Source organism: Somniosus microcephalus, chromosome 14 (assembly GCF_052327205.1).
Source record: "Somniosus microcephalus isolate GS21.2 chromosome 14, FLI_Smic_1.0, whole genome shotgun sequence".
Lineage (NCBI taxonomy): Eukaryota > Metazoa > Chordata > Chondrichthyes > Squaliformes > Somniosidae > Somniosus > Somniosus microcephalus.
In genome coordinates, this window is record NC_141000.1 from 106,603,416 (window position 1) to 106,619,560 (window position 16,145).

General features: G+C 43.3%; 1 protein-coding gene across 2 annotated transcripts in view; it reads left to right on the top strand.

The window, feature by feature from the left end:
* Window positions 1-15,937, top strand: part of chaf1b (chromatin assembly factor 1, subunit B) — a 51,956-nt gene extending 36,019 nt beyond the window's left edge. For both annotated transcript variants that reach the window (XM_086007141.1, XM_086007140.1), the window contains exons 9-14: window positions 3,310-3,379; window positions 3,474-3,565; window positions 7,538-7,694; window positions 10,063-10,500; window positions 13,857-13,942; window positions 15,500-15,937. In XM_086007141.1, coding sequence (XP_085863267.1) covers window positions 3,310-3,379; window positions 3,474-3,565; window positions 7,538-7,694; window positions 10,063-10,500; window positions 13,857-13,942; window positions 15,500-15,654 — 998 coding nt within the window. In that variant the 3' untranslated portion in view covers window positions 15,655-15,937. The remainder of the gene's footprint in view (window positions 1-3,309; window positions 3,380-3,473; window positions 3,566-7,537; window positions 7,695-10,062; window positions 10,501-13,856; window positions 13,943-15,499) is intronic.
* Window positions 15,938-16,145: the final 208 nt, after the last annotated feature.

The following is a 16,145-nucleotide window of genomic DNA, read 5'->3' on the forward strand; positions in this document are numbered from 1 at the left end:
AGCTGCAGAGATGGACAACACTGGATGGGTAGGTCCATCCCTGCTAGGAAAGGAGCTTTTATTGACTATTCTGTACAATGCTGTTGCACAGATCATTCATGTTTTAATGCAGTATAAAATATGGAATGATTTATTATACCTATAATGCTTCATACATGAGAAAACAAATCGCGAATCTGTGTAGGGTTTACAGCCTAAGTTGTATCTATATCATCACAATTTACATTAACTATTTAGACTTGGGAATCAAAAACACAATTTCTAAATTTGCGGCTGACACCAAATTGGGAGGATAGTCAATACTGCGGAGGACTGCAACAAGTTACAGGAGGACAATAATAAACTTGCAGAATGGGCATATAATTGGCAAATGAAGTTCAACACAGATAAATGTGAGGTATTACATTTTGGTAGGAAGAATAGGGAGGTCACTTAGCACGTGGAGGGTGCGAGTCTGGGTGGGGTAGAGGAACAAAGGGATCTAGGAGTACAAATACACAAATCACTCAAAGTTGCGACGCAGGTTAGCAAGGCCATTTAAAAAAAAAAAGCAAACCAAGCACTAGGGTTTATTTCTAGAGGGATAGAATTGAAAAGTGGGGAAGTTATGCTAAACCTGTATCGAACCTTGGTTAGACCACACTTGTGTACAGTTCTGGTCACTATTATAAAAAGGATATAGAGGCGCTGGAGAGGGTGCAGAGAAGATTTACAAGGATGATACCAGAAATGCGAGGGTATACATATCAGGAAAGGATGAACAGGCTGGGTCTCTTTTCTCTTGAAAAAGGAAGGCTGAGGGGTGACCTAATGGAGGTCTTTTAAAATTATGAAAGGTTTTGATAGAGTGGATACAGAGAGAATGTTTCCACTTGTGGGGAACAGCATAACTAGAGGCCATCAATGTAAGATAGTCACCAAGAAATCTAATAGGGAATTCAGAAGAAACTTCTTTACCCAGAGAGTGGTGAGAATGTGGAACTCGCTACCACAAGGAGTGGTTGAAGCGAATAGTATAGATTCATTTAAGGGGAGGCTAGACAAGCACATGAGGGAGAAGGGATTAGAGGGTTATGCTGATAGATTTAGATGAGGAAAGACGGGAGGAGGCTCGAGTGGAGCATAAACGCCGGCATGGACAGGTTGGGCCGAATGGCCTGTTTGTGTGCCGTATATCCTCTGTAATCCTATGTAATTAGTCATGCACATGTCATGGACCTTGTTGCTGCTCTTGAGAAATCTGTCCAGGTAACCTGAAAATGTTTGTAAGTTGTTTGCGCTGCCAAGTATTACCAATTCGGCTGATGCAGAGTAGAGCTTCAGCGCGCAAAAAAAAAAGCACTGCACTCAGGAGAAGCACCCTCTCCAAGGACAGCGCTGGAATGTTCGTGTTCCTTTGTTTCAACGTCGAACAGAAATAAGCTGGCCTTTTGTGGGAATAGGAATGTGCTCTTGGACGGAGCCCAGAAAGCTGTGGCTGCGCGTTTCAATTGAAATCATTACAACTTGCACTTTTTAAAAAATTTGATTACAGTAATGGTTGAGTTAATGCTTGATGGTGTTGATAGTTGAAATTATTTTTAATAAAAATTGCTGTTACACTTTGTGTAAATATGTTTCGAATACCCGGCAGTGTACCACAGAAATTTACACTCTCGTGCCACAGAATTTGGTTTGGCTTATCGTGGAAATTGGCTTTGAGATGCTCAAATTCTAGGAACATTTGGGTAAAGTGCAGGTTAGATGCAGAGTGCAAAACTGCTTCCACTCTGCCAGTAAAATGTATCTTAATTCAGCCTGTAGTGCAGAAATGCACCACTTACTGGGCGATTTCCTGGGTAGAGATGTTGAATTCTTCATGTACGTCTGGAGTGAGAATTGAGCTGAAAGAACCCTGTTCTACCACAACCTACTGCTCCAACCAGACCCCAACACCAGTACATTTAATTCTGTATGTTTAGATCTTGTTGGCAACACTTAGCTTTTTAAAAACATTTGTTCCTGGGATGTGGGCGCCTCTGGCAAGGCCAGCATTTATTGTCCATCCCTAATTGCCCTCGAGAAGGTGGTGGTGTACCGCTGCAGTCTGTGTGGTGAGGGTACTCCCACAGTGCTATTAGGGAGGGAGTTCCAGGATTTTGACCCAGCGACGATGAAGGATCGGCGATATATTTCCAAGTCAGGATGGTGTGTAACTTGGAGGGGAACTTGCAGGTGATGGTGTTCCCATGCACCTGCTGCCCTTGTCCTTCTAGGTGGTAGAGGTCACGGGTTTGGGAGGTGCTGTCGAAAAAACCGTGGCAAGTTGCTGGAGTGCATCTTGCAGATGGTACACACTGCAGCCACAGTGCACCGGTGGTGGAGGGAGTGAATGCTTAAGGTGGTGGATGAAGTGCCAATCACGCGGGCTTCTTTGTCCTGCTTATAGGGGAACTAATGTCTGCTGCTGTTCCTGCTGCCTAGTAATTCTTAAGCTTTAATTTTAAGCCATAAAAATAGTTTGTGCATATGGGACCGTAATCCCCTCCTTCCCCTGATTTTCCCACCCCCTTCCCCCAATGTCCCCATGATATACTTTGGTAATAGTTATGGTATGGCCACTTGTATAACAGTCATTTTGCATCAGTCAAGGAACAAAAACTCTTTATTTTCTGCTTTGCTTAACTTGCTGGTGCCCCAGAACGGTGAAATCTCTGTTACAGAATAAATATTTAGGCAGCAGCTGGTCTAATCAGGAGTGTAACTGAGTAATGCCGTTGTAATTAAAATTACAAAGAATTTGGTACCTTTTGATATCGCTACCTGTTGCTTTTTTGAAGGACAATATTAAAGATTGGGAGCGGGTAGAAGAGAGGGGAATGCAAAATTAAAACTATGCTGCAGTTTGTTTCTTTCAACGTTAAGTACCTATTCATAAATCTACCTTAATGGATTTGTTCTGTGTAGTTGTACTTGTTAGCTTTCTGCCTCCACTTTAACATTATCCAGCATTTCTAAACACGCTGGCAATTTTGCGCAAATTTGTCCATTCATTTAGAATGATTCCGGAACCGATCATTTCTGGAGGCAATTTCACATTTGTATTTACTGTTGGGAGTTAAATTAACAGCAGAAGTAGAAACAGAAAGTGCTGGAAATACAGAGAAAAGATGGGTTAACTCTTCTGGTGGGACCTGGTCCTGAGGAATAGACCTACCTGAAAAGATGCCCGTGATCTGTGCATTTCCAACATTCTCTGTTCAGCTTTTTTTGCATTTTATTTTTAACTTGCCCCGCGGAACCTTCTCACTGGTTTTGTACCTCTTTCAGCTGGCTGCGTGGAGGCAGGAGAAAATGTTACTAACACAACATACGTATTTTCCAGAAAAAATTTGAAAAGGTAGGAAGGAGCTTGCTTGCTTTATTATTACAATGTTGAGCGTTTGCTTGAAATTTGTGAGGTAACTTCATAAACGCATCTCTTTTACTTGAAGGCCGGTCGCCCACCTGCCTTGTCCCGCTAAGGCCACTCTGGCTGTTCGTTGCTGCCCGATATTTTTTGAGCTAAGGCAACATAAAATAGAAGGTGAGTCCGATTTTAAAGCAGCCTGAGCACTAATTGGTCAGGTATGATTGTAATGTGTTTAATTTCTTTTCCTTTATTGCCTCCCTCGACAATTTTCTCCCTCCTGTCATGCAGTCCCAGATACTTTTCATCGGCTGTCTGTTACTCAGGTGTAAGCCTAGACAAGGGGCATTGCCAGGCTATTCATTTTTATAAGAACACTGGGATTGAGACTAATCATCAAGGGCGCCAGGCAAATCCTTAAGCCCTTCACCATAACTTCTCGTCAAGGAACCGTCTTTGGGGGGGGGGGGGGGGTTTCTGCCCAGGAGTTAATGATGCCAAAGTTTGGCTCGCTTGAACTGTCTTGCATCAATACCAGTTTGGATTATATAAGCATTTACACTACCGATTTCCCATCAGGATCCGCACAAGCTACTGAGTGAATGTGCCAATTATCAAAGAAGTCTGACAACAAAATCATGAACTAGCAATTGTTTATTAACTTCAGAATCATAATCAGCAGCATTTACACACTGAATATGCAAAAAAATTAGCTGATATGGTTAATTAACAAAATAAGAGGTTACAAAGGCAGTTCAGTTATGACACCGTAATTCAGCATTAACTGCTTGCTGATTTTAAAGTTACAGTTGAGATTGGTGTCTGAGATTGATATAAATTGGTGAGATTAATTTAGGATTAGCCTCTTCAGATAGCTGACAAGTTGACAGCATTAGCTAGCCAGTCTACTGAATAGGTTAAAGTCTATGGGAGTGAAATTCATCTCGGGTAGTGCAAAACAGTCAGTTGCGCATTGGCAGCTTGTCTTGCACTCTGCAAATTTTCTTTTCACTTGAAGTCAATGAAAAGGAAAATTGGGCGGAGTGTAAAATGACTGCCGGTGCACTTGTCCGTTTTGTGCAACTACCCAAGACGAATTTCACCCCATGTGCTTGTGTAGCAATGTTTCCCGAACTTGTATATACTCATCCTTATGAACTGGTTGCCTTGCCTTCCTCTGGGAGAATGGTGTTAGTCTTCTGAGAGGTCCAATTGATGGTCTGTAGAGGTGCTGTCTGTTCTTCAGGAATCCTCTACTCCAGAGTAAATTCACCATCTGTACTAGCTGGCTTAAATCTCGTCTCGGAGAAATTTGCACATATAAGTGAATACTTACACCTGCCTCTATATGATTGATATAGCTGCAAATCTTAACTTCTGTACACTCTCTCTCTCTCTCTCTCCCTCCCTCCAGATGCACTTTCTAATTTTACAGAGATTCCTTCTACATATACTAGGGATACAGAATACTTACGCTTTCTATTACAAAGACTACTAAACTAACTAAACCTAAACTAAGGACTCAAGGCTGAAGTCTTTATTTTCAAAAACGTCTTCTTATAAATCCATAACTTCCAAAGAAACCTCCTCAATTCTATTGACCAATCTGAGTGACACATGTTAGAACAGTTCAGCTCTTTTGTTGTAAATCACCTCACACAGCCATGCTTGTACCCCTGAGGACCTCCAAATCAATGAAGCATCGGCTCCTAGATGTGCCAGGTCACTTGTTCACTCCCTAGTTTCTTTGGTCTTTGCTACCAAAGGGTCTCGCACATGTCCAGATAAGTCAGGACATCTTTATGTCCCCTTAACGAGCTGACTCCGGGCCTGTGGTCTTGATGGCTTGTCGTCCATCACCGTTGAGGAATGTATAAGCCGTTATGGTTTCAATTAGCATTAACCCTTTACATTCCTGGCATTCAGTCTAACCAATTCCATTTTGAGGACACATTGAAGGCAATTCTTGGGCCACTTCTCCGCCAGGTGGGAAGCAGAATGTGACAGCGGAGCCATATCCCGCCCACAGCTGATGTCCACATGTGTACTTTGCAACAGAGGGAGGGGGGTCATTGGCTAGTGATTGGGGCAGGAACCCTGACCAATTTTCTTCCTCTTTGCCCCCTGCCCCTAAAAAAAAAAAAAAAATCTCAAGGATGTTGTAAAGAAAGAACTTGCTTTTTTATAACACTTTTCATGAGCTCAGGATGTCCCAAAGCGCTTCACAGCTAAGATGAAGTTGTGGCTAATTATCTGTCACTGCTGACGAGGCAGAGATGACTGGTAGCCTCATGCCAAGTTTCTGATGTCGAATATGTGGCTGTGAGGAGCTCATGAGTCACAAGGAGAAAGAGAACTGGAAAGATCTTGATTTATTCTCATAAATGTGAGCAGAAATTGCACATTATTTTTTAGTGCTGACAGCCTACAGGAGACCTCCTGTCATGGGTCTTGCATCTGGAACAGAGAGACACTTTATGGATTAATGTGGTGGACCCTTCAACAAGTGGCCCTCGTTAGAAAATAATTGATAGGCCAGATGTGAAGCTCCAAAGCGATTTCAAAAGTTCAATACTGGTTGATAATGCAGAGTTTGAGGGAAATATTCCAGTCACATGATTTGGAGTTGCATGCTCGCTTTATTTAAAAAAAAAAAAATCAAACCACTACAAAATGAGCCAGTGCACCCAGTCTTCATGGCTATTTAATGACTCTCTGCTGGAAGCTTGCATGCGTGGACCCAGGGAGAGGACAGGACCAGAATTGGCACCCCTGTGGTTAAAGAGCTAGTTGACACTGCCAAAGTGCTCACGTGAGCAATGATCATTTGGCTGATATGCCAGGGGATGCCTTGGGCCTGTGCACCCCAGCAAGGAGTTAACGCTTTGAGGGGAGAAAATTAGAAAGAACTAGGGCATACTGAAATAAAAAAAATTATTCGTTTAAAATCATGGAAGCCTTTTCATGTAATTATTATTGTTACAATAATGTGTACAGAAAGTGTATAGGCACTAATCAGCAAGCAACATTCCTGGAAAGTATGAAGTAAAATAGTAGAAGCTGGAATAACAACTGAAACTGCTGGAAGCACTCAGCAGGCCAGGCAGCATCCGTGGAGAGAGAAACATAGAAGATAGGAGTAGGCCATTCGGCCCTTCGAGCCTGTTCCGCCATTCAATGCGATCATGGCTGATCATCCAATTTCAGTACCCGGCCCCTGCTTTCTCCCCATACCCCTTGATCCCTTTAGCCGTAAGAAATATATCCAACTCCTTCTTGAATATATTTAATGAATTGGCCTCCACCGCCCTCTGTGGTAGAGAATTCCACAGGTTCACCACTCTCTGGGTGAAGAAATTCCTCCTCATTTCTGTCCTAAATGGCCTACCCCTTATCCTTAGACTGTGACCCCTGGTTCTGGACTCCCCGACCATCGGGAACATCCTTCCTGCATCCAGTCTGTCCAGTCCAGTTAGAATTTTATAAGTTTCAATGAGATCCCCTCTCATTCTTCTAAACTCCAGCGAGTACAAGCCCAATCGTCCCAATCTCTCCTCATACGTCATTCCTGCCATCCCAGGTATCAGCCTGGTGAATCTTCGCTGAATTCCTTCCATGGCAAGAACGTCCTTCCTCAGATAAGGTGACCAAAGCTGCACACAGTACTCAAGATGTGGTCTCACCAAGGCCCTGTACAACTGCAGCAAGACATCCTTGTTCCTGTACTCAAACCCTCTCGCTACGAAGGCCAACATACCATTTGCCTTCTTAACCGCCTTCACCAGAACTGATGAAGGATCCCAGACCTGAAACATTGACTCTGTTTCTCTCTCCACGGATGCTGCCTGGCCTGCTGAGTGCTTCCAGCATTTTCTGTTATTTCAGATTTCCAGCATCCACGGTATTTTGCTATAGTAGAAGCTGGACATTGGTCAGAAAGAGAGATTTGTTAATATTTCTGGTTCGTACCTTCGTCAGAACTGATGTTTGACTGACTTGTGCATTTTCAGTATCTCTTGTATTTGAGATAGCTAGTGCTTGTTTTATTTATGCAAAGTATTTTTTCAATCCTACCTTTTTACTTTTATCTACTAGAACAATTAATATTCTTCTCCCTCTGACAAAATTATAACAAGTTTTTGTGTTTAGGTGAGTCACCTAAGAAAATAAACATGTTGAATTTGCCATATCGACTGGTGTTTGCTGTAGCTTCTGAAGATTCCATACTCTTGTATGACACACAACAAATGGTACCCTTTGGTTACATCTCAAACATCCATTATCACACCCTGAGTGATATAACATGGTAAGGAAAGGCTTACAACGGAGGCTCTCTGTGTGCAACTGCATAGAATTTTCCATTTCGTTTATATTGCTCTTGAATCCCAGCCGACTGCGCTTCACGAGGTCACAAGATGTGATTTGCATTAATAAGGATTTTCAGACCATTTAATCTTACCCTTTTGCAACACCAAACCTTCCATCTTCCCATTACAGCTTTCTTAAATGAGGGCCTCAACCAGCCTTCTCAGCCAGCAGTAGTTCGCCCGTTGTAAAGATCTATTTCCTGTTGTCTGTTCAACTGTGCCCTTCACAACTCTGAACTTGTGCCCTTTTGTTCCGCTGTATCATCTTTATTATTATGGGATCACTTTAAGCATTATATACCTCCTATGAGGCCCCTCTGCAGTGTCTCCTTTTGAAGCTTAATGACCTGTCGCTTACTTGGGCGTAAACCTGTGTCTAACTCTCTCTTTGTAGCTCAGTGGTAAAACCTGTCCTAGACTTACCTTTCACAACTGTGAACTTGTGACCCCTCGCCTTGAAAATCTGAAAATATTGTTTAGGCTTTTATCTCGATAAATGTCATCTGTCTTTAAGATCTCCTCTTCGATGTTGCTTTGTGTTGTGAGAAGAGATGAAAGGAAGTGGTCTGATAATGGAAAATGGTTAAAGAATGAGCTGGTTGTGTATTTCCTGATATTGAGGTGAATTGTTTTTGTGGATCCTATCACTCTCGTGCTGATTATTTTGCCAATCATGCATGTCTAATGTCATTAAATAATAAAGGAAACTACTGTTTTTAAAAAAAATGCCACTTGGGCAAACAAATGGCTACAATTTGGAATGCACATCCTACCCACTGGAAACGTTTGAGATTTTTTTTTCAGAATCCTAGTTTAAAATTGTATGTTGCCTGGAAGTAGTCCAAATTACTTTCATTCAAGTTCGAATATTCCGCCCCCCCCCCCCACCTCCCCCAACTTGTTTTGCGAGCCTTTCATTTTCCAATCTACATCAGGCAAGCCATCCAATCTCCACTGTGAAGGTGCAGGTAACCTACTTCCAGACTATCTCCAACAAGCGAGAGTCTAACCACCTCCCCTTGACATTCAACGGCATTACCATCACCGAATCCCCCACCATCAACATCCTGGGGGGGGGGGGGGTCACCATTAACCAGAAACTTAATTGGACCAGCCACATAAATACTGTGGCAACAAGAGCAGGTCAGAGGCTGGGTATTCTGCGGCGAGTGTCTCACCTCCTGACTCCCCAAAGCCTTTCCACCATCTACAAGGCGCAAGTAAGGAGTGTGATGGAATGCTCTCCACCTACCTGGATGAGTGCAGCTCCAACAACACTCAAGCTCGACACCATCCAGGACAAAGGAGCCCGCTTGATTGGAACCCCATCCCCCACCTTAAACATTCACTCCCTCCACCACCGGCGCACCGTGGCTGCAGTGTGTACCATCTACAAGATGCACTGCAGCAACTCGTCAAGACTTCTTTGGCAGCACCTCCCAAACCCATGACCTTTTCCACCTAGAAGGACAAGGGCAGCAGGCGCATGGGAACACCACCACCTCCAAGTCACACACCATCCTGACTTAGAAGTATATTGCCGATCCTTCATCGTCACTGGGTCAAAATCCTGGAACTCCCTCCCTAACAACACTGTGGGAGTACCATCACCACACGGACTGCAGCGGTTCAAGAAGGCGGCTCACCACCACCTTCTCGAGGCCAACTAGGGATGGGCAATAAATGCTGGCCTTGCCAGCGACACCCAGATCCCATAAAAGAATAAAAAAAGGACTCTCTCTCTCATTTGTCACTTTCGAAGTAATCGTTGGTCTCGGATGATTCGTCTGTCTGTAGGTTTTTAGTTACCATGTTTCCGTTCCTTAAGGGATGTGGTGCCCCCTGAAGTTGCAGCCAAGGTTGGGAACTTGCCATGTGGGGTGTGGTGAGCGCAAACCCTGTGCCCTACCGCTGTGTTAGCACGTCAGCCTGACCCACCATCCGCCTGAGCTTCCCATGGGAGTATGCATCCTTGGCTATTGAGGCTGAGAGTTTGGAGTGAAATTGAATGATGAATTTTCGGATCAAAGGGGAATTGTTCTTAAAATGAACTCTTAAATAATTAACTTGTCCAGGGTTATTTGTGAGAATGTTTTACTTAACTGACAGTTGAATATGTACTTTTTCGGGAAGTTCCTGTGGAATTTTCATTTGAGCCTCTAAGCAGTTACAGTGGCTTTTAACTGAGAAATTTCCTGTTCCCTCCCCTCTCCCCTTTGTTGAATTATATACATTTCAAACGGACAGTTTCTGAGGAAAGTTGCTGAAATTCTTGCTGACGTGTGCCATTCAAATCCTTTTGACTAGGTCTAAAGATGGGACCTTCCTCACTATATCGTCCACAGACGGATACTGCTCCTTTATCACGTTCGAGATAGCTGAATTGGGTGTACCTCTGAAAGAAAAGCCGGTGCTCTCCATGCAGATCCCCAGCATCTCCGAGAAAAAAACGAAGAAGGGCCAAGCAAACCGGATGACTCCTGTAACCCCAAAACAGACAGAGTGCAGCACTCCCAACAGGAATGTGGATCAGAATGACTCTGCTACCCCATCTCGGCTGAAAGCACCCAGTGCAGCGGCTAAAGAGTCCCCCAGTACGCCTCTCACCACCAAAGTATCGCCAACCTCGTCGGACACGAAACCCCTCCAGGCTGCCGCTCAGGGCTACAAAGCCCCCCCGTTCAGGAGGATCACTTTGAACACGCTGGAGGCCTGGAGCAAACCCAGCAACGCCCCGGTGCCCAGGTAAAGTTGAACCTCGACTCAATTGACAAAACCATTAATCGTAACACTTCACTGTTCTTAATGATTACTTCCCTCAGCTTCTTCTTTACTCCCCGTTGGGGGTCAACTGCTCAAAAGAGCCTCGGGAAATTTCTGTTATGTGAAAGGCGAAATATAAATCGAAGTGTTAGACTGCCATTTATGTCCAACCCTGATCTTGGCTGGAGGGGGTGAAGGCAAGATGCAGATCGAGAGAGGGTGCAGTCCAGCCCTGCTGCTCATGATACGATGCAGGACAGCTGCTGGTAGAATAGCATGTGAGGAATCGAGGTTTCTTGCCTGCTTCCTATAGCCTAGGGAGGGGAAACTATTGAAAATGTGAGTGAATAGGAGAAAAAAAAATATTACCAGATCGCTCTTGAATTTAGTTTCACAATTGGCTGGTACTATACCCGCTACACACTCCTGTTCTCCGAACTTGGTGTTTCTGCTGATGGGAGAAGACGGCCTGGGCGTGTACGATCCACCAGAGACCAAGAGCGCACTCCACCCACCACCATCGAGCTTTGAAATGGATTGTTATGCTCACTGACACTTTTTCATCAGCCCCGCGCCCAGTGCAGACGGAGCGCTGGACCCCGCGCCCAGTGCAGACGGAGCCCCGCGCCCAGTGCAGACGGAGCGCCGGGCCCCGCGCCCAGTGCAGAAATAAGAAATGGAAGCAGGACTAGGCCATACGGCCCCTCGAGCCTGCTCCGCCATTCAATAAGATCATGGCTGATCTTCTACCTCTACTCCACTTTCCCGCCTTTTCCCTTGATTGCCCCATGAGTCTCAAAATCTATTGATCTCAGCCTTGAATATACTCAACCCTTGGAGTGAAGAAATTTCTCCTCATCTCAGTCCTAAATGGCCAACACCTTATTCTGAGACTGTGACCCCTAGTTCTTGACTCTCCAGCTAAGAGAAACCTCCTCCCAGCTTCTACCTTGTCAAACTCCTTAAGAATTGTATACGTTTCAATGAGATCACCTCTCATTCTTCTAAACTCTAGGGAATATAGGCCTAGCCTACTCAACCTCTCCTCAGAGGACAACCCCCCACCCCCCCTCCATATCCCAGGAATCAGTGTAGTGAACCTTTGTTGCACTCTCTCTAAGGCAAGAATATCCTTCTTTAGGTAAGATCAAAACTGTACACTACACCAGATACGCACTCACCAAGGCCCTATATAATTGCAGTAAGACTTCTTTACTCTTATACTCCAATCTTTTTGTAATAAAGACTAACATACTATTTGCTTTCTAAGTTGCTTGCTGTACCTGCATGTTAACTTTCTGTGATTTGTGTACAAGGACACCCAGGTCTCTCTGAATGCCAACATTTTCCAATCTCTCACCATTTAAAAAATACTCTGCTTTTCTATTTTTCCTACCAAAGTGGCTAACTTCACATTTCTCCATATTATAGTCAACCTGCCATGTTTTTGCCCACACACTTAACCTGTCTATATCCTTTGCAGTGTCTTTGTGTCCTCCTCACAACTTGCATTCCCACCTAGCTTTGTATCATCAACAAACTTGGATACATTACACTTGGTCCTCTCATCTAAGTCATTAATAGAGATTGTAAATAGCTGAGGCCCAAGCACTGACCCTTGCGATACCCCACTAGTTACAGTCTGCCAATCCGAAAATGACCTGTTTATTCCTACTCTGTGTTCTGTCTGTTAACCAATCTTCAATCCATGCTAATATATTATCCCATATCCCATGAGCCCTAATTTTGCATAATAACCTCTTGTGTGGCACCTTATTAAATTCTTTTTGAAAATCCAAATACACTACATCTACTGGTTCCCCTTTATCTACCCTGCTAGTTACAACCTCAAAAAAACTCTTAACAGTTTTGTTAAACACAATTTCCCATTCATAAACCGTGTTGACTCTGCCCAATCATATTATGATTTTCTAAGTGCCCTGTTACCACATCCCTATTAATAGATTCTAGCATTTTCCCGACTACTGATGTCGGGCTAACTGGTCTGTAGTTCTGTTTTCTCTCTCCCTCCTTTCTTGAATAGCGGTGTTATGTTTGCTACCTTCCAATCCCGGGGACCATTCTAGAATCTAGGGAAGTCTTGAAGATCAAAACCAATGCATCCACTATCTATGTAGCCACCTCTTTTAAAACCCTCAGATGTAGGCCATCAAGTCCAGGGGATTTGTGGCTTTTAGTCCCACTAATTTCTCCAATACTATTTCTTTACTAATACTAATTTCTTTAAGCTCCTCATTCTCACTAGACCCTTGGTTCCCTGCTATTTCCAGAATGTTTTTGTGCCTTTTGTGAAGACAAAGATACAAAGTATTTGTTTAATGTCTCTGCCATTTCCTTATTCCCCATTATAATTTCTTGTGTCTCTGCCTGTAAGGGACCCACGTTTACTTTCGCTAATCTCTTCCTTTTTACATAGCTATAGAAGCTTTATTTTTTTATATATCTCTTGCTAGTTTACTCATTCTATTTTATCTATCAGTTTCTTGGTCATCCTTTGCTGAATTCTAAAATCCTCAGGCTTACTATTTTTGACAACATTATAAGCCTCTTCCTTCAAACTAATACTATCTTTAACTTCTCTTGTTAGCCACAGTTGGACCATTTTTCCTGTGGGGTTTTTATTCCTCAAGGGAATGTATATTCATTGCGAATTATGAATTGTTTCTATTGCTTCTCTACCGTCATCTCTTAATCTAGTTTCCCAATCTGCCTTTGGCAACTTGCCCCTCATACCTACGTAGTTTGCTTTTTTCAGATTTAAGGCCCTAGTTTCATACTTAACAGAATTTTATATGGAATTTGAGAGTGATTCAATCATATTATAATCACTCTTCCCCCATAGGCTCCTTTACTACAAGGTTATTAATTAACCCTGTCTCCTTGCACAATACTAGATCTAAACTAGCCTGTTCTCTAGTTGGTTCCGCGACAAACACGTTTATTTCTATCTGTGCTATTAATCTATTTTTTTTCGAATGCTTCGCGCATTCAGATATAGTGCTTTTAGCTCTAACTTTTTTTTCTATTTTTACCTGATGTCACCTTAGTCACTGATGCCCTATTACCTTTGTCCTGACCTACTCTGCTTATTTTTACCCAAATCGCTACTCTGTTCTACAGTCTTGACATTTCTCGTATTTTTTAAATTTACCCTTTCCTGAATTCTCTCGCACTCCCCCCATTAGTTTAAAGCCCTATCTACCACCCTAGTTATTCGGTCTTGAAGTTATTGTGTGTATTTTGTGATGGTCAGCTGGGTCTCCTGTGCTTTGTAATCCTGGGTACTTTCAGTAAAAAGCTTTACGGCTCTTTTCTAGGCGAATCTCACTGATTCCTGTGAACCCAAGTTCCTCCCAGGTGACATCTACACCACCAGTAACCCAAGCAGAAAAAGTAGTACACGGTGAGTATGTGATTCCCGTTGGCCATCAACCAACTGAACTTGAAGCATGGTCTTTAGCAATTAAACTCTCATTTGCATTCCTAAAAAACATTAACACAAAATAAGAAAGCCAGAGGTGACCATAAGACACCAGTAGGTAAAGGTGTGCGAGTGAATACCAATAGGGGCTGGTTTCTGTTGGACACAACGGCTGCTGGGTATGGAGCTCACTCTAATCTCCATTGCCGTTGGCGTCCGAGGACAGATAGTGGACTGTGTGCAGTTTCTGATATCGCTCACATCCCAAGTTATGTGACTGTTCTTCTCTTTATTCCATCAATTGCTATTTTCTATATTTAAAAAAATATAGCCAGTCTAATCAGATGCTAATTCTGTTAATCACAATGATGGGCACCAATCATGACTTGGCTTGCTGGTATATGATCACTAGGGTATAGTTAATGAAATTAAGGGTGATGTCAAAGAGTAGGAATCATGAATAATCAAATAATACTTGGAATGAAAAACACATCAACTATTTCCAGGTTCAATCCCTGGTGTATTTACTGTGTTAGCTGCTCTCAGCAAGGTAGTGCTGGGGCCAGTATGACTGGCCACATTGCCCTGAGCTATGAAAGGGATTGCTCCTCCTGAGCATACTGGAACAGGCTTGTGTGTATTTCAATTGAGGACAGGATTGGGCTCAGGCTGTGATGGCCGTCGACGTTCACTGTCGAGGTTCATGTGTGAAAAGTGGCGGCGACGATGAGATACAGGAGCGCAGTTGGTGACGTATGCTACTGTGAGTCGCTGGTAGTGGTGGGAGGGGGCAGAGAAAGTCAGTAGGGAGAAACTGTGGTAGTGGGGCGAGGGAGTTGTTGGAAGTTAGTTATTTGAATAATTAGATGTGGCTGCAATAGCGCTACCTGAACCCATCCAGGCATCCTTTAATCACATACCTTGTTTTGGGGGGGCCGCCCTGGGACGTTTCATAGGAAACATAGAAAAATAAGAGCAGGAGTAAGCCATTCAGCTCTTCGAGCCTGCTCCGCCATTCAATATGATCATGGCCGATCCTCTATCTCAATACCATATTCCCGCGCTCGCCCCGTTTCACAATGTTAAAGGCGTTCTGTAAATGCTAGTTGCTGTTGGGAGCCCTTCTGCTGAAACACTTTGTGCAGCTGCTAGAACGAGCTGGATGTTTCAACAAAAGGCCTCTCCAAACAAGACATGTGAATAAAGAAATCCTGTGTGAATAAACGTTATCCTTGGGCAAAGCTCCTTGGGCAGCGCTGTCATTGAGGTTCCTCCACAACCCCCCGAGGGCATTGTCTCTTTGCTGGGATATGGGGGATATGGTTCCATTGGTGCCGAATACTCTCCAGTTGTTTGCCAAAATGGCTGCAATTCGCATTTCGACCTTGATGGTGTGTCGCCAGGCTGTTGGACCAGGGAGGCATTGTAGCCAAGCAGAGTTCTGTCCTTTATCAGACATCCGCACGTGTGCATTTCTTTGTTGGCCAAAGCTACGCTTCACAATTACAACAAAAAAGAATGTTTTTTAAAATGTTTTAGAGAGACCTTCTCCGGCAAATGATCCTTCATGCAAGTCACCAGATGCTAAACGCTCCAGAACTGATGATGAACAGAGCCTCAGTCCCACTGCTTTGGCTAATGTGAAAACGGATGATGATCACGAGAAGAACAGTGTGCAATCTGATAACAAATGAACATTGCTCGGAACCTTTTTAAAACATGTACTTTGTATAAAATTCTGTCCTGTTTTGCTGCGTTGCTTGGATGCATATGCGAGCTGGAAATTACAGTGCAGGTCATGTAAAGGACCTTTAATTTTCTGGGTTTTTTTTGTTGCAGGATTAAATATGTCATAACGTCCTCTCAGTATTGTTGGTATTAGGCTGTTTCTGAATGTGAATAGTCCTGTTTTAGTTGTTAATCTCTGTACAAAGTAGCAATTATGCCATTAAAAAATAAAAAACTTTATCTGTTTAAGTGCTGGTAGAAATGTGCATTTGATATTCCAATTCTCTTTTATATAAAAAAAAAGATTTGACTTGATGTAGTGCCTTAATCACATCTCAGAAATATCTTCCATGGTTCACATATACTTTGAAGGGCAGTGACTTCGGAAAATGCGGCAGCCATTTTGTGCACAGTAAGATCCCACAAATAGCAATAAGATGTATGACCAGTTAGCCTG